Here is a 25,539-nt window from a genome sequence, read left to right as displayed (position 1 = left end):
CTTTGATGGACAGTAGCTGCGATAAGCACATGGCCATGTTTATACGTTTATAAACTGTACAATCTGCATATGGGAAAAACTCTTAAACATAGGATAAAATAGTATATATGAACGTGTCTTATTTATTATCAAATGCTAAGGATCACTGTAATTATTGGAGTTCATATGTCTATCTGGGAATGACCACAAATACTGCCCATCTTTAAAGAACAATTTGGTATTTTTATTACCAAGTGTCAAATAGTTACTAGTTATTATTTGTGAAGTACTCATAAGGTTTGCCAGGCACCATGCTAAATGTTTTACATGCACTATTTTGTTTAATCCTCATATTCACCTAGTAAGATAGGTTTTACTCTTCCAGTTTCACAGGTAAGAAAACAGAGGCTTAGAGAAGTAAATAGTTTGCCAGGCATCTCACAGCTAGTCCATGGTGGGGTTTCATATTCAAATCCAATTCTGACTCTAAAATCTGGGCTCTCTACCCCTACAATATCCTGCTGTGTTTTGATTACTTGGAAAGAAAAGAAAAGCAGTTGTGCTAGTTGTCTGCAGAACTGGTTTAAGTGGCTTGTTACCATGTTGGAGTTAAGGGCCATTGTGCTTGGTTCAAAACCCTTCCAAATGGTTCTCCTAATAATAGCTATTATATGGGGTATTTTGTGCTTTAGTGGAAAACTACACATCATCTAATTCTCCTTCTCTTGGAGCTATTTTACAACTCTGTTAACTGTAGATAACTGACAGCAATGCAATATAATTCTTGTCTAGACACCAATAAAGGGAGGGTCGACTGACTGCCTCTCCCACTGTAGAGAAGGTCAGCTCTGCCTCCATGGGCACATTCACTTCAGTATTTCCAAGCTACATGTGTCATTTGAACCTCATCTGTTCCTTGTTAATGAGTTAAATAAAATCTTTAACACATGTTCATTTTTATATGTGTATGAGAGTCATTATTTTACCCTTCTTTGAAAATTATCTTTTAATGGTTTTGGAAGTCTTCCACCAAGATGCCCAATAGGTCCACCTAATGGAGATAAATGTCCTCATGAGACAAGTGCACCAGGTGTGTCTTTTCTCAGCCCCCAGAGTGGCAACAGAAGTTTGCAGACATTCTGTTTTTCTAGTTTTCGTTTTGTTTTGTTTTGTTTTTTGAGATGGAGTCTTGCTCTTGTTGCCCAGGCTAGAGTGCAATGGAACAATCTTGGCTCACTACAACCTCCTCCTCCTGGGTTCAAGTGATTCTCCTGCCTCAGCCTCCTGAGTAGCTGGGATTACAGGGGTGTGCCACCACGCCTGTCTACTTTTTGTATTTTTAATAGAGACGGGGTTTCACCATGTTGGTCAAGCTATTCTCAAACTCCTGACCTGATTCACCTGCATCAGCCTTCCAAAGCGCTGGGATTACAAGCATGAGCCACCATTTTTTCTAGTTTTAATTTTCCGCTCCACTAATTTTCATTTTGGTTCTCACTTTGGTTTGTTTATGGTCAATTGGTGACAGTGATGATGGGAAATTTGATTTTATTTTCTGACCACTGCTAATTCCTTTTATGGATTAATGATTTATAAAGATCTATCTTCTGTTGGATTCGAAGCAACAGAAAATTTGCTTTGACAGTATTTTTTTTGTTTATCTTAAGCTCAAATAAATTAACGTGTTTGTGCTCACTTGGAAGGAGACGAGCTCTTTGATATTTGGACAAGTGAGTTTTATGTTTCTGGTTGATTTTTGACACAAAGTTTGGCTGAAGGTTTAGAATTGAAGCCATAAACTGTCTATCAGTGATTGCATCGCTACATGTCTGTAATTCAGATAATGTTAGGTGTAAGCAGCATGTCTTCCTCCAGATGGTATCAGTACATAATGATATGAAGTCTCCTAAATTAAAAAATATTTATTCGGATCAGCGCGTGTACACACATGCACATGCACACAAACACACACTTAGGTAAATTAAACATTTTTGATATCCCTTGAAAATAAGGAACTCTAGCTTTCAATATTTAAAATATTCAAAGGGAATGCTAAAAGAAAAGAAAGAAAAGGAAAAAAAAAGTGTTTTTATGGAACCTAACTCAGAAACATTTTAGAAACCCAAATTGACATAAATTAGGTAAATCTTTGGCAACAGTACTAGTTTAATAATTTTGATTTAATAAAAACAGCTATATCTTTTCTTATTTATCAATGTTAAGTATAATACAATAGTATGCTTTTATTTTACTTTGATATGCTTTTCATAAACTTACACAGGTTACACAGATCCAAAAAAGCCAGCATTACTTCTACTTAATGTTTAAGGATTATGAAAAATGTAAATTTGTGTTTAACCACGTTCAATAATCATTCTGACATCTTTATTTCAACAGTTATTATGTTTTATATGTCAGCCTAATGGTAAGTTTCCAACATCTTTGTATAACTTAAAATACTGGAGTGGTATTACATTGAGTTAATGCATATTCACTGAATATGTAGATCATTTCTAAGTAAGATGGAACACAGAGACATTGATGGCTAAGCATAAAGTTTATATGCTTTTGCTTATTATTTTTATCACTTATAGAGAGGCCATATCTTTAAGTCTGTTAATGAGTGTGTTCATCTTCTCCACTTAGAGAGGCGGCATAAAGGGTGTCTGTGGCTGTAGCAAGTCTTCTTCAGGTGTACTCATGAGTTCTACTCATCTGAATTTCAGCTGGTGTGTGATGTTCGCAATTATATATCCCTCACCCCTAGTTTTTTTGTGTGTGTGAGAAATAGAAAGAACAGAAAGTACTTTGGTTAACAGTTATGATTACTATTAGTGGTTGAGACTATAATTAGGAACAATAGTTTCGGAGAAGTCTAAATGTATACCTGCTTGTTTTCTTAGCGACTGCAGGTGAAACCTGGTAGAGAGTTTCTTAGGCTTGACTTCCTAACTCAGCACAGTTAAATAATAGAGGCCTTTAAAAGTTCAATCTGAGATTCCTTATGAAGACTTCCGGTAAAGCCAACTTAAGAAAGCCTATCCAGTTGCTGCACCTATGTGAACAATCAGGCCAAATCTGATAAGACTAGCTTCATTTTGTGTTCAAGAATAATCTTACTTTGAGATTTTAATTTTTATCAAAATGGGAAGACTACAGGAAAAAAATTGCGCTTAAATAGAAAACTAAACATTGTCTATAGCCTACAGACTAAGCATTATCTTCAGTCTTCCACACGATCTGATTCTTAGTCTGTGAGAGCTATTTTACAATTCTGCAAGCTGTAGATAATTGATAGCGATGCAAAATAACTCTTGGCTACAGATGTTAAAACTCTACCTAATGGAAATTTGGTTGATTTCCCTTCCCCACTGTGGAGCAGGCCAGTTTTGCTTTTATTTGCATATTTATTTCAATATTCCTGATATATAAGTGTATCTTTAAAAACATTCTCCTTTGAACTGGTTGTAATACCTACCAATTTCCTCACCTGTGAGGTAGATACAATCTTTAGTACATATTCATTTTTCTATCTGTATCAAAGTGATAATTTTACCTCTCTTTTTGGAAAATGATAATGCATTACTACCTAGTCATTTACAAGTAAACACACTAACCTGCAAATAGGTGTGTTTCCATAATAGGGCTGTAACAGTACAGGAAGCCTTACTATAGTGCAGCTGTGGAGTTTATTCTTTTACCCTTTTTAATTAAAAAAAAAAAAAGTTAGGTGTGGTGGCTCACGGCTGCAGTCCCATCATTTTGGGAGGCGGAGGTGGGCATATCGCTTGAGCAAAGGAGTTTGAGACCAGCCTGGGCAACATAGCAAAACCCTGTCTCTACAAAAATATATTTTAAAAAATAAATAAAATTTAAAAAAAAAATAAAAAACCAAACCTACAGCATAGCACAGAGCTTTACAATGGATTCCACAGAATTGTGTTAAGTTGCTGTGTTTATGGGTTTTTAATGTCTATATATTTTTAAACCTAAAATGTGTATACACTATGTCTATTATTCCACTCTATCCACAAGGATTTTGCAAAAGGGGTTGATCAAACCATAGTGACTGAAAGACTACGTACCCACATTTCCTTTCTTATCAATGCAGTCTATAACCAAACATCCATCTCTTCGAACCCCCTTGCCCTCTTGCAGCCTTTTCTTTTCTTGCACAATAGTATTCTGAGCAATTAGGGAAGGAAGATGCCAGATTATCTCAGTATTTCTGAAGCTGGGGCAAATTTTCATGTCCATGAAGGAGAATATAAAAAGGATTCATGGGTTTTATTTTCTCTGCTCACCATCTTTTCCTTTGGTAGCTCAGTTTTAAGTCAGCTATATATCTCCCTGTCTTATTCCTCTTCTCCACCTTTGTCTCAAACATACCTCATAAAATTTTCTCTGACCTTTGTCTCAAACATACCTCATAAAATTTTCTCTGACCATATCCCATTTTGAGATGACCCATTCTTTAAACACCTATAGCAATTATTGTCTAGAAAATACATGTGATGGGCCGGGCGCGGTGGCTCAGGCCTGTAATCCCAGCACTTTGGCAGGCCGAGGCGGGTGGATCACGAGGTCAAGAGATCGAGATCATCCTGGTCAACATGGTGAAACCCCGTCTCTACTAAAAATACAAAAAATTAGCTGGGCACAGTGGCACGTGCCTGTAATCCCAGCTACTCAGGAGGCTGAGGCAGGAGAATTGCCTGAACCCAGGAGGCGGAGGTTGCGGTGAGCCGAGATCGCGCCATTGCACTCCAGCCTGGGTAAAAAGAGCGAAACTCCATCTCAAAAAAAAGAAAAGAAAAGAAAACACATGTGACGAATAATCATGAACTGCTTTTCATTAGTCCAACAGTTATTCAGAGCTTTCAAGTGACCTATCTACATTCTTTTTTTTTTTTTTTTTTTTTTTGCTTTTTATACTGCTTTATTCCAACATGAGAACTTCAATATAAAACTAAATACTGGTGAATCGTTTTCCTAATTCTGCATTATTGTAAATGTACAAGTCCTCCTAGCAGACCAACATGTAAATAGATTAAATCATCTCTGACACATGGTAGCTCTCATATAATGAAAATACCTAAAATAATTAGTGCAATATACTGACCTAATCAAAATAATTGAATGTTGGAAAACAAGGCTGCAAGATTGTTACTAACATATTGCCATACTTTATATTACAAATTATGGGAACATTGTTTGTTAAGGTTCTAGCCACAGAGGAAGAACTTAAGCCCCTTACTGTCAGAGGGGGGAGAGAAATAATTAGTTGTTTTAGTAACTGTACATTTTGTATACTTTTAAGCAACCCTTAAATATTACAGAAAAGTAATATATATATGGAGACTACAATATAGTCTCCGTTTTGTACAGGTAAAGATTGAATTTAAAATAACCAAGTTTAGAAGGACTCAAGATGGCGCTGTGAGAACAACCCAGGATTGAAGCTCTTGATGAATGGGCGGAGAGGGTGAGTCAGGGCAGCACTTCCAGATGGATCTTTGTTGCCCACAGAATGGGGAAATTCCCAGGTATAAAAGAGACGCGGGACACCAGGCAAAGGTTTTCGCTGGTGTAGCCGGCAGCTGGTGCGGCGGCGGCCCGCGCTATAGCGCAGTGGTGCGACACAGCGCTCCGCACAAAGCGCACTGGTCCAGGTGCCCTGTTGAACCGGCAACCTGAGACTTGAGAGGGCTGAACTTGAGACTGAACAGGACTTGGACAGTGAGCCAGCCCAGGAGATTCCAAGCGCAGTGCGACAAACAAAACAGTGATTCCAAACACTCCTGGTGGAGAGGTTCCCTAAGGGCGCAGCTCCGTGGGGGAGGGGCGTCCGCCATTACCGAGGCAATCAGCCCCTACTGAGGTACACGCCCATTGCTGACGCAGCCTGCCATGGCCGAGGCAACCCGCTACAACAGAGAGACTCCGCTGCAGGGCGTAGCCCGTGGCAGCGGGGTGGAGACCGCAGCAGAAGGGCAGAGCCTACAGCAACAGGGCGAACCTCACACCAGCAGGGCGGAGCCGCGGCAGGCAAATAGTGACTAGACTGCCTCCTAGCTGGGCACGACAGCACCACGGACACTCAAAAATAAAGCCCCAACCCCCCCAGACAGAGCATCTGAGAAAAAAAGGGTTTTTTTTTATGAGCTCTGTTGCAGCAGAATTAAACATAGCAGCCTAACAGCCCTGAATGAACAACAGAGCTCACAGCTCAGCAATTGAGCTCCTATAAAGTACAGACTGTCTCCTCAAGCAGCTCCCTGACCCCTCTATATCCAAAAGACTGACATTTGACAGGCATCATTCTGGGACAAAGATAGCAGAAAAAGAAACTGGTAGCATCCCTCACTGTTCCACAGTTGCTATAGGTGCACCCCAGACAAGCAGGGCCTGCAGTGGACCTCAGCAGTCATGCAGCAAAGGGGCTTGACTGGTAGAAGGAAAACCAAGTAACTGAAATACTTCATCATCAACAATCTGGGTGTCCATTCAGAGACCCAATCGAAAAGTCAGCAACTACACAGATGACACGTGGATAAATCCACAAAGATGGGAAGAAACCAGTGCAAAAAGGAGGAAAACATCCGAAACCAGAACACCTCACCTCCTACAGAGGACCAAAACTCCTCACCAGCAAGGGAACAAAGCTGGACGGAGAATGACTGTGACGAAATGACGAAATTAGACTTCAGAAGGTGGATAATGAGAAACATTTGTGAGCTAAAAGAACATGTTTTAAATCAATGCAAAGAAACTAAGAACCTTGAAAAAAGATTCGATGAAATGATAACAAGAATGGATAACTTAGAGAGGAATATGAATGAATTAAAGGAGCTGAAAAACACAATACAAGAACTTCACAAAGCATGCACAAGTTTCAATAGCCGAATTGACCAAGCAGAAGAAAGAATATCAGAAGTCGAAGATCAACTCAATGAAATGAAACAAGAAACCAAGATCAGAGTAAAAAGTGCAAAAAGGAATGAACAAAGTCTCCAAGAAATGTGGGACTATGTGAAGAGACCTAACCTACGTTTAATAGGTGTACCAGAATGTGACGAAGAGAATGAATCCAAGCTGGAAAATATTCTTCAGGACATTATCCAGGAAAATATCCCCCACCTAGCAAGACAGGCCAACACTCAAATGCAGGAAATACAGAGAACACCACAAAGATATTCCGCAAGAAGAGTAACCCCAAGGCACATAATCGTCAGATTCAACAAGGTTGAAATGAAGGAGAAAATACTAAGGGCAGCCAGAGAGAAAGGTCGGGTCACCCACAAAGGGAAGCCCATCAGACTCACAGCAGATCTCTCGGCAGAAACACTACAAGCCAGAAGAGAGTGGGGGCCAATATTCAACATTCTTAAAGAAGAGAACTTTCAACCCAGAATTTCATATCCAGCCAAACTGAGCTTCAGAAGTGAAGGAAAAATAAAATCCTTTGCGAACAAGCAAGTACTCAGAGATTTTGTCACCACCAGGCCTGCTTTACAAGAGCTCCTGAAAGAGGCACTACACATAGAAAGGAACAACCAGTACCAGCCATTCCAAAATCACACTAAATGCTAAAGAGCATCAACATAATGAAGAATCTACAACAACTAACAGGCAAAACAGGCAGCTAGCATCAAAATGGCAGTATCAAATTCACACATAAAAATATTAACCCTAAATGTAAATGGACTAAATGCACCAATCAAAAGACACAGACTGGCAAATTGGATAAAAATCCAAAACGCATCAGTGTGCTGTATCCAGGAAACCCATCTCACATGCAAGGATACACAAAGGCTCAAAATAAAGGGATGGAGGAAGATTTACCAAGCAAATGGAGAGCAATAAAAAGCAGGAGTTGCAATTCTCATCTCTGATAAAATAGACTTTAAAGCAACAAAGATCAAAAGAGACAAAGAAGGCCATTACATAATGGTAAAAGGATCGATACAACAAGAAGAGCTATCGATCCTAAACATACATGGACCCAATACAGGAGCACCCAGATACATAAGGCAAGTTCTTAATGACTTACAAAGAGACTTAGACTCCCACACAATAATAGTGGGAGACTTTAACACTCCACTGTCAATATTAGACAGATCAACCAGACAGAAAATCAACAAGGATATCCAGAGCTTGAACTCAGACCTGGAGCAAGCAAACCTGATAGACATTTACAGAACTCTCCACCCCAAATCCACAGAATATACATTCTTCTCAGCACCACATCACACCTACTCTAAAATTGACCACATAATCGGAAGTAAAGCACTGCTCAGCAAATGCAAAACAACTGAAATCATAACAAACAGCCTCTCAGACCATAGTGCAATCAAGTTAGAACTCAGAATTCAGAAACCAACCCAGAACTGCACAGCTTCATGGAAACTGAACAGCTGGCTCTTGAATGTTGACTGGATAAACAACGAAATGAAGGCAGAAATAAAGAAGTTCTTCGAAACCAATGAGAACGAAGACACAACATGCCAGAATCTCAGGGACACATTTAAAGCAGTCTCTAGAGGAAAGTAGCAATAAGCACCCATATGAGAAGAATGGAGAGACCCAAAATTGACACCCTATCATCAAAATTGAAAGAACTAGAGGAGCAAGATCAAAAAAACTCAAAACCCAGAAGAAGACAAGAAATAACTAAGATCAGAGCTGAACTGAAGGAGATAGAGACATGAAAAACCCTTCAAAAAATCAATAAATCCAAGAGCTGGTTTTTTGAAAAGATCAACAAAATAGACCACTAGCCAGACTGATTAAAAATAAAAGAGAGAACAACCAAATAGATGCAATAAAAAATAATAAAGGGGAAATCACCACAGATTCCACAGAAATTCAAACCATTATCAGAGAATATTACAAACAACTCTATGCACATAAACTAGTAAACCTGGAAGAAATAGATAAATTCCTGGACTCCTGTGTCCTCCCAAGCCTAAACCAGGAGGAAGCTGAAACTATGAATAGACCAATAACAAGGTCAGAAGTCAAGGCAGCAATTAAGAGCTTACCACTCAAAAAAAGCCCAGGTTCAGACGGGTTCACAGCCGAATTCTACCAGACACACAAAGAGGAGCTGGTACCATTCCTTCTGAAACTATTCCAAACAATCCAAAAAGAGGGAATCCTTCCCAAATCATTTTATGAGACCAATATCATCCTGATACCAAAACCCGGCAGAGACCCAACAAGAAAAGAAAATTTCAGGCCAATATCCATGATGAACATAGATGCAAAAATCTTCAATAAAATATTGGCAAGCCAATTGCAACAGCAAATCAAAAAACTTATCCATCATGATCAAGTAGGATTCATCCCGGGGATGCAAGGCTGGTTCAACATACGCAAGTCTATCAACGTAATTCATCACATAAACAGAACCAAAAACAAAAAAAAACATGATTATCTCAATTGACGCAGAGAAGGCATTTGACAAAATTCAACAGCCCTTTATGCTAAAAACCCTCGATAAACTCAGTATCAATGGAACGTATCTCAAAGTAATAAATGCTATTTATGACAAACCAACAACCAATATCATACTGAATGGGCAAAAATTGGAAGCATTCCCTTTGAAATCTGGCACTAGACAAGGATGCCCTCTTTCACCACTCCTATTCAATATAGTACTGGAAGTTCTAGCCACAGCAATCAGGCAAGAAAAAGAAAGAAAGGGTATTCAAATAGGAAAGGTGGAAGCCAAATTGTCTCTATTTGCAGACGACATGATAGTATACCTAGAAGACCCCATCGCCTCAGCCCAAAAACTCCTGTAACTGATAAGCAACTTCAGCAAATCTCAGGATATAAAATCAATGTGCAAAAATCACAAGCATTCCTCTACACCAATAACAGACTTAAAGAGAGCCAAATCAAGAATGAATTGCCATTCACAATTGCTACAAAAAGAATAAAATACCTTGGAATACAACTCACAAGGAACGTAAGGGACCTCTTCAAGGAAAACTACAAACCACTGCTCAATGAAATCAGAGAGGACACAAACAGATGGAGAAACATTCCATGTTCATGGTTAGGAAGAATTAATATCGTGAAAATGGCTATACTGCCCAAAGTAATTTACAGAATCAACGCTATCCCCATCAAGCTACCATTGACTTTCTTCACAGAACTGGAAAAAACCCCCATGAACTTCATATGGAACCAAAAGAGAACCCGCATAGCCAAGTCAATTCTAAGCAAAGAGAACACAGCAGGGGGCATCACACTATCGGATTTCAAACTATACTACAAGGCTACAGTAATCATAACAGCATGGTACTGGTACCAAAACAGAGATATAGACCAATGGAACAAAACAGAGGCATCGGAGGCAACACAACGTATCTACAACCATACAATCTTTGATAAACCTGACAAAAACAAGCAATGGGGAAAGAATTCCCTGTTTAACAAATGGTGTTGGCAAAACTGGCTAGCCATGTGCAGAAAGCAGAAACTGGACCCCTTCCTGACACCTTACACTAAAATTAACTCCAGATGGATTAAAGATTTAAACATAAGACCTGGCACCATAAAAACCCTAGAAGAAAATCTAGGCAAAACCATCCAGGACATAGGAGTAGGCAAGGACTTCATGAACAAAACACCAAAAGCACTGGCAACAAAAGCCAAAATAGATAAATGGGACCTAATGAAACTCCACAGCTTCTGCATGGCAAAAGAAACAGTCACTAGAGTGAATCGGCAACCAACAGAATGGGAAAACATTTTTGCAGTTTACCCATCTGACAAAGGGCTGATATCCAGAATTTACAAAGAACTCAAACAGATTTACAGGAAAAAAACAAACAAGCCCATTCAAAATTGGGCAAAGGATATGAACAGACACTTTACGAAAGAAGACATATATGAGGCCAACAATCATATGAAAAAATGCTCATCGTCACTGGTCATCAGAGAGATGCAAATCAAAACCACATTGAGATACCATCTCACGCCAGTTAGAATGGCGATCATTAAAAAATCTGGAGACAGCAGATGCTGGAGAGGATGTGGAGAAAAAGGAACACTTTTACACCATAAATTAGTGGGAGTGTAAATTAGTTCAACCATTGTGGAAGACAGTGTGGCGATTCCTCAAGGCCTTAGAAATAGAAATTCCATTTGACCCAGTAATCCCATTACTGGGTATATATCCAAAGGACTATAAAGCGTTCTACTATAAGGACACATGCACACGAATGTTCATTGCAGCACTGTTTACAATAGCAAAGACCTGGAATCAACCCAAATGCCCATCGATGATAGACTGGATTGGGAAAATGTGGCACATGTACACCATGGAATATTATGCAGCAATCAGAAATGATGAGTTTGTGTCGTTTGTAGGGACATGGATGAATCTGGAGAACATCATTCTCAGCAAACTGACACAAGAACAGAAAATGAAATACCGCATATTCTCACTCATAGGCGGGTGATAAAAAATGAGAACACATGGACACAGAGAGGGGAGTACTAAACACTGGGGTCTATTGGGGGGAAAAGGGGAGGGCCAGTGGGAGGGGGAGGAGGGGAGGGATAGCCTGGGGAGAAATGCCAAATGTGGGTGAAGGGGAGAAAGGAAGCAAAACACACTGCCATGTGTGTACCTATGCAACTGTCTTGCATGTTCTGCACATGTACCCCAAAACCTAAAATGCAATAAATAAAATAAAATAAAATAATCAAGTTTAAATATACATAATTGTTGGTGCATTGACTACCCTGCGTCAAAAGTGAATGAAAGTCTCCTCCCTGCACCAAACAACAAAACCTAGGTAATGGCCAGCAGTGATTAATTAGAAATCACAGATACCTGGTTTATTTCATTTTGTTAAATGACTCACATGTTTGAAAGGAACACTATCCATTAAGATGCATTTATTAGTTCTCAAATTCCTAAAACAAGATGGGGTTACATTTGATTTTTTTTAACCCATTTTAAAAAAAAACAAAAAACAGGACTGGCTATGATTTAGATGCCATTAATGCTCTTTCCACCCCCCACCTTGTATATGTGGGATTATTTTCTTGTGGTTAATTTATTAAAATGTGAAATGTCCATTTTAAATACAAATATCAGGAGAAATGAACATTTGCCTGAATACTATGGCTAAGCATAAATAACATTAGAATCTCCTTATAAAAAGAGAATGGTTTTGAAAAGGCCAAATAGTACATTCTAAATTTTTTTCACAGTTGACTATTGTAGCAGTGTGGAGAAATGGGCTGGTTAACTGTGTTGGTCCAGTCAGTCATTTGTCTATACTCCTAGTGATAAGAAATTAGGGGGAATAATGAAATAAGTATACATATAGTTCTCATTTTTCCTTATTGCTGAAACATTAGTGAAAGGGACCCATGCATGTTACTAAAAATTAAGTTCAAAACACTTAAAATAATTCTGTATTAGAAACTTGACTCTATTATCACAATTCTCTTCTTTTGGAAGTCATACTGGGCTGGATAAATGCTCCAATTCCATCATTATTAACAGTTAAGAAGCAGAAGACTATTCCATCTAGTTCAAACTGGAGGTTTTGTTACTGCAACACTGACTCCTGCTTGGTTGTGTAAGTTCAGCAAGGTTTACTCCTCTTCGTCTGGCAGAATTTGCTCCTGGATTTGGTGGTTCCTTCTTTGGCAATTTTTTAGCTATTGCCATGAATATCTCATTTGCATTCATTGATGTTTCAGCTGCTGTCTTCATGAATAATAAACTATTGTCATCTGCATAGGACTGTGCTTCCTGGAAATCTACTACTCTTTCCTTTGCGAGGTCAGCCTTGTTTCCTGATAAAACTACTACCATGTTAGAACTTGCTTGCCTCTGAAGTTCTTTAACCCAATTTTTTGCTCTTGCAGAGGACTCCTCATTTGTGTTATCATATACAACTATGGCTGCTTGTGTCCTCTGTAGTACATCGGTGCTAGGCTACGGTATTGTTCTTGACGAGCTATATCCCATCTTTCAACCTATACTGTAGTGTCATCAAGACACACAGTTTGGGTTAGAAAAGCAGCTCAATCTGTAAAACTACTTTAACTTTCCTGAAACATTTATTTTCTGGCTAAGAACCATCACTCTTAGATCTCTTCATTTTCTCTTCATTCCCATCACCAGCACTAGCGGTTGGTTTTCTTTTCAGGCCCATATTTCACAAAGAAACAGCTTCTATCACTTTGAGAGTTACCTCAATGGTACTCTCTTAAAATTCATGAAATTGACCTTCCACAAAATGAAGCACTAGGCTTGATTTGCCAACAGCAGACTCTTTCGGAAGCACTAGTTTGAACTGGCATATTTTATTTACAGTATTTGGCCCATTGGGTCTTATTGCACCTCAATTAGCCATGCCTAAATCTGAAATAAGACACTAATTTCAGACTCTTCAATGAACTTCCTGAATTCAAGGGGTCAATTTTCTTCTTTCAGGAGGTAAAGAAACCTGAGACGCAGCAAGCGGAGCTGCCAGCTGAAGCTTCCTGGCACCAAGGCCTAGGCGTGATCCATAGGACTAGAGTGTGTCTAGAGAGTGTGTGCATGGCAGTGGTGGTGGAGGCCGTGGCATCTGTTCTTCACGCCGCGGTGGTGGAGGCCGTGGCATCTGTTCTTCACGCCGCGGTGGTGGAGGCCGTGGCATCTGTTCTTCACGCCGCGGTGGTGGAGGCCGTGGCATCTGTTCTTCACGCCGCGGTGGTGGAGGCCGTGGCATCTGTTCTTCATGCCGCGGTGGTGGAGGCCGTGGCATCTGTTCTTCACGCCGCGGTGGTGGAGGCCGTGGCATCTGTTCTTCATGCCACTCCACCATGTCTATTTTCATGTGTGTATTTTCGCTAATGAATGATAAGGTTCAGTAATTGTTACATTCTTTTTTGTATCCCTCACATTGCTTCTCATTTAGTGAAAAATCACTATTCATTTGATTTAGCATTGAAACTGATCTGCCCTTTGTTTCTTCAAATGAAAGGGCAGAGGTAAGTCAAAGATTCAGTAGAAGCAGTTTTGGCTGGCCCTTTATAGTAATTGAATATTTATTATATTTATGTCTTAATGTCTCACGTAGATTTGTTAGTGTTTTCTCTTTAAGGCTATATATAGATTGACCAGATTTGGACAAATAGAAGAAGATGGGTCATTTGCTTTTGATTACATGCAAATAAATGTTTGATAAGTGTTATTTATTTATTTTTTTAAATTTTGAGATAAGGTCTCACTGTTGCCCAGGCTGGAGCACAGTGGCATGATCATAGCTCACTGCGACCTCAAAATCCTGGGCTCAAGTGATTCTCCTGCCTCAGACTCTCAAGTTGCTGGGACTACAGGTATGTGCCACCACACCTGGCTAATTTTTTTTTTTTTAGTAGAGACAGAGTTTCGCCATGTTTCCCAGGCTGTTCTCCAACTCCTGGGCTCAAGCAATTCTCCTGCCTTGGCCTCCCAAAGTGTTGGGATTATAGGTGTGAGCCACTGTACCTGGCCTGATATATTGCTGTAATAGTCTATTAATAATAGTGATTCCATTAGATTATGAGATCCTTAAAAGGAGAGAATTCTAATTTATTTTATGTCTCTGACTCTCACACTCAGGACAGTGTCTGTGCCAGCTATTGATTTACTATCTCTCACTCCAAATCCACCCTTCTTTGCCTTTCTTTGTGACACCAGAGCTGAACTCTAAACATTTCTCCTTTGCAGTTGGCTTTGTCAATAGAGGGTATGGGGGGACACTGCATGGTCAGAGCAGGAGGAAAGGGCTTCCCTCTGGCAAGTTTCCTGTGGCAGCCACATTCTTTCCAAAGAGATGGGAAGCAGCTTTGGTTGAGGGAGGGCAGCTCTTATATTTACTTAGTTTCTTCCTTGTTTATGCAATCTCAGCCTGGGGTAGTAGCTGCTTTCTGCATTTGTTATTTCTGGAATTCCTAGAGTCCTCTTTTATGGCTTTTAGTAGTTTACTACCTTTTATTACTAAATAATTTTTAAACATTAAGTTACTCGTATGGTTTTTATCTTCTGACTAGACTCTGACTGATACATTGCCTGATATTAAGTATTTAATAAATGTTTGTTGAATAGTAAAGGCAGAATGACAATGTGGCTTAGATGAGAGTTTATAGTTCTGAAAACTTTAAGGCATCCTACATTTTAGAAAATATTTTCTATAAGCCTTGGAGACATTTATCTCCAATTCCTCTCTGTTGGAAAATTAAAATTTTACAGCTACAATATACACATGACATATACATATATATTTACATATACATGATATATACCTACACGACATATGTTATACAGCTTATATGTACATATATATTTCATTAATTATAGCATATTAAATACCATATGATGGGAATTTTTTTCCCACAAAACTATAAATGGGAATGTTTTGTTCCACAGGGGCTCATTTCCTGTCCACCACAAGAATCCCACCATGAAAAACAACAGGTTGGTGGTATGGTGGAGAGAATAAGGCTACTGTTAATGACAGCCCCATATTCTTAACCTACTGTTTATCAAGAGGCTGACCCTTACCATTTCCCAGCCCTGGGCTTGGCTGTCTCCAGGAGAATAGACATCAACTTTGCACACTCCATTTTGACTTTGTAACCAATCAACCTTATCTGACATCTGGAATTAGGAAAAAAAATAAGAATCATCAAAAGGGCAGATTACACAAAAGTAAGAAGAAACGTGGTGATCATGGCTAAGGCATGGGAAATATGAACAATGCCTTCAATAGAGACCTTCCCCAACAGCCACTTTAGACCCACTCCATTCTGGATATCTTCATCCTCAGCTCTCAATGGAAGGAAGATTTCTTAAACATATTTGCACCTCTAATGAAGAAGCTAGTGCCTGGTATCTGCTACAGGTGCTTAACACATCTTTGTTAAATGAATGAACCTAGCAGCCATGTCCCACCCCTTTGTGGCCTTGCTTGATGACCCTCCTCCTGCACCCACTAGATTTTCAGTAGACATTCAAAACTCAATGTGACCAAAATAGAATTAATTTAGTGCTCCCTTGTTGGTGGTTCTTGCCCTACCAACTTAGCTTTTAAGTAAAAGATGTTTTATTTTTAATTAATTTCTAAAGCTGTAACTTACTCATACTAGCAGTAAGTCTGGTGTCTCTCTTACTAAAGACCAAACCCTCCTCATTAGCCAAGGATCCTAGGGGAATTCTCAGCCTCTATGGTTCAGTGGAATTTCTGAATATCAGACAGGACAAAAGAGATGTCATGTGTGCCATCCAACGGGCCTTTGTCCATGGATGCAGTGATTTCCTTGCTGAAGTGAATTCGTTCACAGCCTTCCCAATACTTTGCTGATTCCCTAATCTCGGTAATGGCACCACCATTTACCTGGTCTTCTAAGCCAGAAAACTGAGATTCATTTTAATTGTCTTATTCCACCCCAAGCTACTTCTTGCTACTATTTCTCTCTTTTTATATTTGCAGTCATTTTTCTTAAAGGAATTGCTTAGACCTGCTGCTTTCATTGATTGATCATAGTCCCTATTCTATGTACTCCTTACTTGGTAGTCTTTGAAAACATGGTCAACTATAATGACTTAGAGTTATCCACTGATCATCTAAAATTATGAGAACCTTGCCCTCTTTTTCTATGCCAGACTTCCATTCCCAGGCTTTCACATAGATGTTTCCCTTCTTATATTAAAAACTTTGCTCAGCTTATCCCTCCTTCCTGCTTCATCCCCTAGGCTCAGTTGCCATTAAAAAAATTAAAAACAAAAAAATTCTGCTCAGACCTATACTTCTCGATTATCAAGGTGGAATAGCTACACCATTTCTCCTCCCCAATGCCTCAAACATCTTTGTGAAACAGAATATCTCTGTATTTTAATTTCAACAAAATACTGGTTTAAAATACTGTTGTAATCAAGCCCAACAGCTTACCCTGATTTTTTATAGTACAACTGTGTTTTATGAAGAACTGCTTGAAGTGAAGCAATATTAAGGCGTGAACATCTGGTTAACTGGAAATATTTGTTTTAATGACTTTGGACTGTGGTGAGGATAGACATCCTCCCTCAAAAAAAAAACCAGTACAGAGCAATGAAAGATTAAATACATGATTGAAACTTACATAAGTGGATATGTCATTTTTGTTATACAGGATATTTGAGATAATCATTACAAAGGAAATGCAAGATCTTTTAAGAGCTACTTATTATTTGCTCTCACAATAATTTGCACCTGTTTTCACACAGAGATCACTACCTCAGATTACTGAGCTAAGGAAGCAGTTTATTTTCATCTTCCAGGTATCCAAATACAATGGATTCCTTAGGTAAACAATGGGTCCTCCACTCTAATTAGACATGAGAATCACCAAGAGAGCTGTATAAAGATACTGAATCCAAGTTACCATCCCCCTGAAAATCTTATTTTAATGGTTTTTGGTTGGGGAAACAGGCATTCTTAAAATTCTTAAATGCTCCCTGGGTGATTCTAATATACATCAAGAATTGAGAATTTCTAGACCAGGGCTTATCTGGAGAAACTCTGTGAGAAACACTGGCTAGGTCCAGAAAGATAATTATTTACCCATGTCTTCCAGATTTTCTAACTTTATTTTTTGAGACAAAGTCCCACTCTGTTGCCCAGGTTGGACTGCACTGGTGCAATCTTGGCTCACAGTAAATTTGCATCCCAGGTTGCTCACCACAACCTCCACCTCCCAAGGGAATATCTAATTCCTTTAGATATTCCAGCACTGCTAACATCTTGGAAGCTGTGAAATTTTCTCGGGGCCAATAGAAGGATCGGATTAAAATGTTCCTCAAAAATGTCAATGTGATAATTACCTGCCTCAGCCTGCCAAGTAGCTGGGACTACACCAGGCACACCACACTTGGCTAATTTTTCTATTTTTAGTAGGCATAGGGTTTCACCGTGCTGGCCAGGCTTGTCTTGAACTCCTGACCTCAAGTGATCTACCTGCCTTGGCCTCCCAAAGTGCTGGGATTGCAGGTGTGGGCCACCCTGCCCAGCCCCATTTCTAATTTTTTTTGGTATCTTAGTTGAATGTTTTGTTACCTTAACAAGGAAGTTGTTAATGTCTATGAGGTTAAACCCTGTACGTCCTCTGCATAAACATATATACATATAAATATTTTTAGGCTTGTATCACTATTATATATACTTACATATAAATGTTCTTATGCTTGCATCATTACTATAAAGCAAATAACGAATGGTATTACGATTTGGCCAAAGAACTGGAAGACTCAGAAGCAGGTTATCCTAGATTACTGATGTACTAGTGAGAGCCATAAACACAATCTCTTAATTTTCATTTTATATTTCATCCAAATGAGTTAATTCTAACAGAAAAGTGTGACAAAATCAATAGGATACATTTCCTCATTTAAGCTATATACAATTATAATGCTGAAAATTGTGCACAAAAAGTATGGGAATTATGTGATCACTTACTCTTACTCAGGATAGGTTCTGAGACAGGAGGAAAACTCTGGATTAATTCATTGTTGTTTTCAGCATCCCTCAGTTTATCACACCTCCTGCCATGTAATACAGGAATCTGCAATGGAAAGATACAGATAAGAATGACAGATTTTACAGATGAAACTTTTTGCTCTTATTACCAAATAATGATTTTGACCTATTTATTATTTTTCACATGTGCATTTAAATAACGAGCTCAAAGTGACATTCAAATTTCATGAGTGCACATCTTATTCTTGGTGCATTCTAGCAGTTCCCAGATGACAAAAACCGTTCCACTTTTGGACCAATTATTTCTTAAATGACTATTGTTATTCCTCACCTTCAAATCATTGGTATACAGTCTTTTTAAACAATGAAGACACTAAAAATTTTCAGCTTAATTTTAAACTTGCTTGAATAAGAAGTTGGAAGAAAAATAGCTAGAATGAATAAGCACCCTAAATTTATGGAACTCAAAACACTTTGCAAGCATCTTTGAGGACTACAAATATACACTCTCAAGTTATGAGGGGGAATTCACAGGTATCTTTCGATTTATTAACTTCCTTGTTCTAATTCTACTAAGACATTTCAGTGGAAGACATTAGAGCACTGTACTCTCTTGTCGAATATCCACCCAGCATCCCAGCATTGGCTCTCTAAATTTACCCTTACTTTTTAGCCCAGGTCAAGCAAGGACTACCCTATCCATGAAATATTTTCTAGATACCTAGTGAATGTGATTGCTCCCTCATTGAGGTTTCTATCATATTTTGTCTCAACATGTACATTCTATCTTGTATTTTAATTGCTCCCATATATTTCATCTTCTTTACTGGGTGACTTCATAAGGGGAGAGGCATTTTCCTATTCATCTTGGTATCCCCCATAGTAGGTAGTATCTAAAAATTGGAGCATAATAATTACCTGCTGGAAGAATGAATATGCACAATCTGCCCATTTTCAGATAGCTCATTTTTTCTTTTGGATTGGAAAAAGAACAAAAAAGAGATGGATTGCTCAAATCTACTATGGTGATAATTCATATATTCAAGACTTCTTGAAGCTCAACTCCTTTGGGAGATATGTGCACCCCAGAGACTTAGTTATGATTTACTAGCAGACCTTCCTATTCCACTAGTACAAATAAATCAACATCTCAAAAGTGCTTTTGTATTTTTTTTCACAGAAAGAGAACCTACTAGTCAAATATATTCAGCAAACACTTCACTTACTTATGTTCTAATGTTTTTTATTCTATTTTATAGGTCCTGTGTGTGTGTTTATCTGCATTGCGAAGCTTGTTTTGGACTTTTAAAACTTCCTAATTGTCTTTATAGATGATAGCATCTATAAAGGGCACTTTCATACTTATTAATGGTTAACGACATTCAGATTTCTAAATCAATGTTTCTCATAACAAAGTGGAAAAAAAGAAAGGAAGAGCTAAAGAGTTTAATGAAGTCAGTGAATGGATTCATCAATTATTATAAGTTCAAAAATTGGTAAATAACATCTTGGAGTTAAAGAAAATGACACTTCATGTTATCTATTAAATTAATGACAAATGGACCGTAGAAGCCATGTTTTCTAACACTCTCATCTTATAGATTAGGATATTGAGGCTCAGAAAGGAAATGCTAGAATCAGTGCGTATATATTTCTTTAGATATTCCAGCCCCACTAACATTCTGGCAGCAGTGAAATTCTCCCATGGGCTGAGATCTTGTCCAATCTGTAAAAAGATCACAATGTCAGCAGCAAAGATGGTAGGTTTGACTTCAATGCTGCTAAAGGAGAGGTTTGTTTATTTCCAGAGGTAGGATTAGAATTGTCCAAGCAGGCTGGGCACAGTGGCTCCCACCTGTAATTCTAGTACTTTGGGAGGCTGAGTTGGGCAGATCACTTAAGGTCAGGAGTTCGAGATCAGCCTACCCAACATGGCGAAACCCTGTCTCTATTAAAAATACAAAAAAAATGGCCGAGTGCATTGGCTCACATCTGTAATCCCAGCACTTTGGGAGGCCGAGGCAGGCGGATCACGAGGTCAAGAGATCAAGACCATCCTGGCCAACATGGTGAAGCCACATCTCTACTAAAAATACAAAAAAAATAGCCAGGTGACATGGTGTATGCCTGTAATCCCAGCTACTTGGGAGTCTAAGGCAGGAAAATCACTTGAACCCAGGAGGTGGAAATTGCAGTGAGCCAAGATAGCACCACTGCACTCCAGCCTGCACAACAGAGTAAGACTCCATCTCAAAAAAATATATATATATATTGGATGACAGAAGAACAAGGGTGGGTTGAACATAAAAAGTTGCCTATCACTTGTCACTGAATTCTCCCTTCCAACCACAGAGGAGCAGAAAATGGGCTGTTTTATCAGTCCAGTAAGATTTCCTACCTCTGTAGCACTTGAATAGTGAACCACAGAAGACTCCAGAATATACTTTTAAAGTCAATGAAGATGGGATTGTTCAAGTCAATGGGATGTTCTTCCTCAGCTCAAGATCTTGTTTCCTTCTGTGGCTTTCCATGTACCTCCCCCTTGCTGGGACTGGAGAATGACATCAGAATCACAATTGGTGATATCACTGTTTCTATAGCAACAGTGGTGAGGCTACCAGAAAATGAGTGGTCAAAAAGACAAAGAGGAGGAGTGAAGATATGCTCCAAGGCGCTGATGTTTAGTTTGGAAGGACTGGGCTTTATTCTGATTAATTCTCTCTTTAGAGCAGTGGTCCCCACTCTTTTTCACACCAGGGACCAGTTTTATGGGAGACAATTTTTCCACCTATGGGAGTGGGGCGGGAGAATGGTTTCTGGATGATTCAAGCGCATTACATTTGTTGTGCACTTTATTTCTATCATTATGCCATGATGTAGAATCTGTAGGAGCCCTGGTTTCCTACAACTAGAGGGTCTCCTCTGGGGGTGATGGGAGACAGTGACAGATCATCAGGCACTAGATTCTCATAAGGAGTGCACAACCTGCACTTTCACAATAGGGTTCAAGCTCCTACAGGAATCTAATGGCAAAAGGTGGAGCTCAGCTTTGCTCACTTGCCCACCACTCACCTGCTGTGTGGCCAGGTTCCTAGCAGACCACTGGTCCATGGCCTGGGGTTTGGGGACCCTTGCTTTAGAGCGTTTAATATACGCAGGGGAATACGGGAGGGGGACATTTTGCCAATGGATTCCACTTAAAACAGCAGAGCAAGTATTATGTATTAACAAATCTAGAGCACTGTAGGGGAGAATCAGAAATAAAAGAACTGAGGGTCTAAATTTTATGCAAATCCCATGGAATCACTTTATTTTGTCAAATCCAACCAGGACTCTTCTTATTTATAAGCATCTTGCCTTTTGTAAAAATAATATATATATATATATATATATATATATATATATAATATTTTTAGGATATTTTGTCTAAACTGATCATCTCTGGGTTATAATTTGTCTTAGGTGCTCAGAGATACAATGAACTAATTTATCTTTTGCAATGCCTGACCGCCTGACCTGAGAAGCTGTAGTAGGAAAAATCAGACCATGAGGCAATTGGTTAGCGACTCTTCCTTTGCTTGGGGTGGAGTGGGATGGGGGCGGTCTTTATTACTACATTCTCTGTGGAAATGTTACCTCAGCTATTCCATAATTAATAATGAAACACAGGACTAATATGCAGTTTCCATGAAGCAAAAAGAACTTCCAAGCAAGGCCACAAGATAATGATGAAAATTGCAACAGATTCAAAAGTGACTGGTTTATCACAGACTTCCTTCAAAAAGGTTATTTATTGCCAGGTGCAGTGGCTCACGTCTGTAATTCCAGCACTTTGAGAAGCAGAAGCGGGCGGATCAGTAGAGGTCAGGAGTTCAAGACCAGCCTGGCCAACATGGCAAAACCTTGTCTCTATAAAAATACGAAAAATTAGCCAGGCATGGTAGTACATGCTTGTAATCCCAGCTACTTGGGAGACTGAGGCAGGAGAATCGCTTGAACCCAGGTGGCAGTGAACAGAGATCACACCATTGCACTCCAGCCTGGGTGACAGAGTGAGACTTTAAACAAAAAAGTTATTTATCCATTGATGATCTTTTATATTAGGTCTCAAAAGAGCTCCTGTATTCTTTTCACATAAAGTGCACCTACTAATCAAATATATTTGTTAATATATCTCATTTTCTTTCTTTATTTTTGAAATGGAGTCTCAACTCTGTCTTCCAGGCTGGAGTACAGTGGCAAGATCTTGGCTCACTGCAACCTCCATCTCCCAGGTTCAAGTGATTCTCGCGCCTCAGCCTCCCAGGTAGCTGGGATTACAGGTACCCACCACCACACCCAGCTAATTTTTGTATTTTTAGTAGAGGCCAGGGTTTCATCATGTTGGTCAGGCTGGTCTCAAACTCCTGACCTCAAGTGATCCACCTGCCTCAGCGTCTCAAAGCACTGGGATTACAGGCATGAACCACTGTGCCCAGCCTTTTCATCTTTAAAATAAAGAAATGGGGCTTGCTGAGCTCCTAAGATCTCTTCTAGCTTAACATCCTGATTTTGATACTTCAGTGGTATTTGAAAAGTACTGCATGGACCTACATATAGTACTTTGCAGATGACAAAGCATCTTTGCATCCATTATGTCACCCAATTCTCGTAGTAACCTTTTGAGGTAACAGGGTAAGTTTTATTTACCCTGTTAGACAGGTGTCGGAGCTTGTCCAGGTAACAGCTAACAGCTGATAAAACTGGGAATGGGATCTAGTATTCTGGGTGTTAAAAATCAGTGTTCTTTCAGCTGGGCACAGTGACTCATGACTGTAATCCCAGCAATTTTGGAGACCAAGGTGAGAGGAGGTCTTGAGCCCAGAAATTTGAGACCAGCCTGGGCAATATAGTTAGACCCCATCTCTTATGAAAAAAAAGAAAAATCAGTGTTCTTTCATTTACATCATGCAACCTTGAAAGTAAAATTGAGAACATGAGGGAGTGTTTAACTTAGAGATTTTAAATAATATAATTGGCAGTGTTATACAGGAGTTCCAAGATTGCTGGTAACAGTCAGGGTCTGTCAATTCAAACCAGGAATACTATCCGTATTGGTCCCAGAATCAAGTATTAGCAAATTGTGTTAAATGAACATAGGATGAAGCCAAGATGACAGCGTAGCATTATTAACCTTCTCTGGTGAAATTCAAGGGTTTCTCTTGTCTTCCAATTCAATTTGGTAGGTGACACTTCAGAAAACGGTAGGGGTAAGAAAGAGTGGAAACAGCCAAGATTTCAAGCCTAGTAATAAAGCAACTCCTACAGCCCTACTCACCTCAGTCCTTTTTGTCTATCCCAGAAACACATACTTTTTCTGAAAAAAAAAAGCACTGGAAGGATTATCAACTAGAAAGAACCCGCCCTCCCCAAACTAGGTGGTTTTTCTGATAAGCCCAAGGCATGTTTCACAGGATCACTGGTTGCTGTTTCTTACCCAAGAATCTGGAGAGGTTGACCGTAATAAAGTATTTTAAAATCCAAGCACTTAGCCTAACCTGAAATTTCCTCAGTCTCCAGATGGCTCTTTGTAGAACAATGCAGATTCTCAAAGGTGTCCACAGTTAAAGAAAAAATTACAAACCATTGCGCTAGAGAGAGCCATCTGCAGGTTCCTCTTAGACAGATGTTCAGATGGGACACATGGTCACTAAATTTTACATAATATTTCAGGAAGTTCACAGATTTCCTGAAGCCCACTCATGAATCACACTCCTGGTAAGAACTCCTGAATTCATACGCCAGGTGGTGATAAGTGCTTTGGTATATAAACTTAAACCAAAAATTGGTAGAATGATTACCACCTTGGACAGGATGGTCAGAGTTGTTTTCTCCGAAGAGGTCACTTTTGAGCAGAGACGTGAGCTGGTGCAGATACCCGAGTGAGCATTCCAGGAAACGCCAACAGCAAGCACAAAGGTCCGTAGGAGAGAAAGTGCTTGGCGGGCTCGACGTACATTTATCCACTTAGGACACACCCTCATTTCGGTTTCTCTTCTCCACTTTTCCCCTCGTCCTTGTCTCCCTTTTTCTCTCTCCTGGGACCTGGACCTCCCGAGCGCAGGGGGCTACACCTCCTTCTTCCCCTGGCCTCACCAGGGCTGCCTTAGCTGACATTTTCAAGGAACAGGAAACTGAGAGTCAGGAAAGCTGAGGTCTTCTACCGCGGTCTTGCCATTTTGCATGTCCCAAGTCAGTCACTGGTTAACCTCTGAACTTCAGGTTCCTCGGCAATTACAGATTACAAACAAAGACACATCTTGACAGCCTATTCCAGATCTGAAATTCCAACAGCCAAATTCTTTTTACTTCCTTTATTCCCCCTCTCCTTCACTTGGCCTCCCTTCCTGTCTCCTCTCTTCTCCCGGCTTTCTTAACCACAGTGGTACCCGAAACGCTTTTCCTCCTGGTTAGCGTCTGCGCAAACAGGCGTGGAAGATAAATTTTGACCCAGCTTAGCAGCCGTAGTCAGTCAGGAGTGCCGGCGTGAGGAATTGTGGGAGAAGATGGCGGCCGCCGCACAATCCCGGGTTGTCCGGGCCCTGCCAATGTCACGTAAGTGTCACCGGGAACGGCGACCCCTGATCGGGATTCCGAGACGGGGATCTAAGGTTTTGGGAGTGGCGCCGTGCTGCAGCGGTCACGCCGACTTCCTAGGCACTCTGGTTTTTCTAGGTCTGGAGCTGCCTCGGGTTTCTCCTTTTGCTTTCCGCTTCCCCTGTTTACATACTCAATTGTACATCTTGGGAGGGGACAAAAGATCTTGAGCAGCGGGATACGAAGGAGAGAAAGCAGGGTTACAGAAGGGATTGAGAGAATCAGACTTCTGATACGGTTGTAAGGGTTTAGGATTATGAGAAATATTTGTATGGGACAGGGAGAGAAATCTGTAGGGTAGCGAAGTAAGGCTAGTGTGGCGAGAGGTTTTCTTGGATTGACTTTATGACCTTGTGCAAACCCTTAATAGGTCTCAATTCAGATTCTTCATGGCGCGATGGAA

At 39.8% G+C, this 25,539-nt stretch overlaps 2 protein-coding genes, 1 long non-coding RNA gene and 1 pseudogene across 9 annotated transcripts in view; 1 reads left to right on the top strand and 3 right to left on the bottom strand.

The window, feature by feature from the left end:
- The window catches only part of AKAP3 (A-kinase anchoring protein 3), a 66,515-nt gene that overhangs the window by 33,922 nt on the left and 7,054 nt on the right, over positions 1-25,539 (bottom strand). For 2 of the 7 annotated variants that reach the window (XM_035298977.3, XM_035298975.3), the window contains exons 1-3: positions 24,344-24,970; positions 18,480-18,585; positions 15,551-15,646 (exon numbers count right to left, since the gene is read on the bottom strand). In XM_035298977.3, the coding sequence (XP_035154868.2) occupies positions 15,551-15,646 (96 nt within the window). In that variant the 5' untranslated portion in view covers positions 18,480-18,585; positions 24,344-24,970. Of the gene's footprint in view, positions 1-15,550; positions 15,647-18,479; positions 18,586-20,898; positions 21,020-24,343; positions 24,971-25,539 lie in introns of those variants that run through there. The other 5 variants (XM_078372011.1, XM_054255474.2, XM_078372010.1 and 2 more) reach the window with 4 other exon arrangements.
- Positions 1,137-4,632, bottom strand: LOC144582506 (uncharacterized). Its single transcript, XR_013535259.1, has 2 exons — positions 4,426-4,632; positions 1,137-4,388 (listed from the first exon to the last, which is right to left on the bottom strand). It is a non-coding gene; the product is annotated as an uncharacterized LOC144582506 (long non-coding RNA).
- LOC108593096 (ras-related protein Rab-5A-like) lies at positions 12,411-13,434 on the bottom strand (annotated as a pseudogene).
- Positions 25,026-25,539, top strand: part of NDUFA9 (NADH:ubiquinone oxidoreductase subunit A9) — a 33,851-nt gene continuing 33,337 nt past the window's right edge. The window contains exon 1 of the mRNA XM_009003446.6: positions 25,026-25,094. Within this exon, the coding sequence (XP_009001694.2) occupies positions 25,046-25,094 (49 nt within the window). The 5' untranslated portion in view covers positions 25,026-25,045. The remainder of the gene's footprint in view (positions 25,095-25,539) is intronic.

The sequence above is a fragment of the Callithrix jacchus genome, chromosome 5 (assembly GCF_049354715.1).
Source record: "Callithrix jacchus isolate 240 chromosome 5, calJac240_pri, whole genome shotgun sequence".
NCBI lineage: Eukaryota > Metazoa > Chordata > Mammalia > Primates > Cebidae > Callithrix > Callithrix jacchus.
The sequence above is the reverse complement of the archived record's forward strand: the minus strand, read 5'-3'. Positions and strand labels throughout refer to the sequence as shown.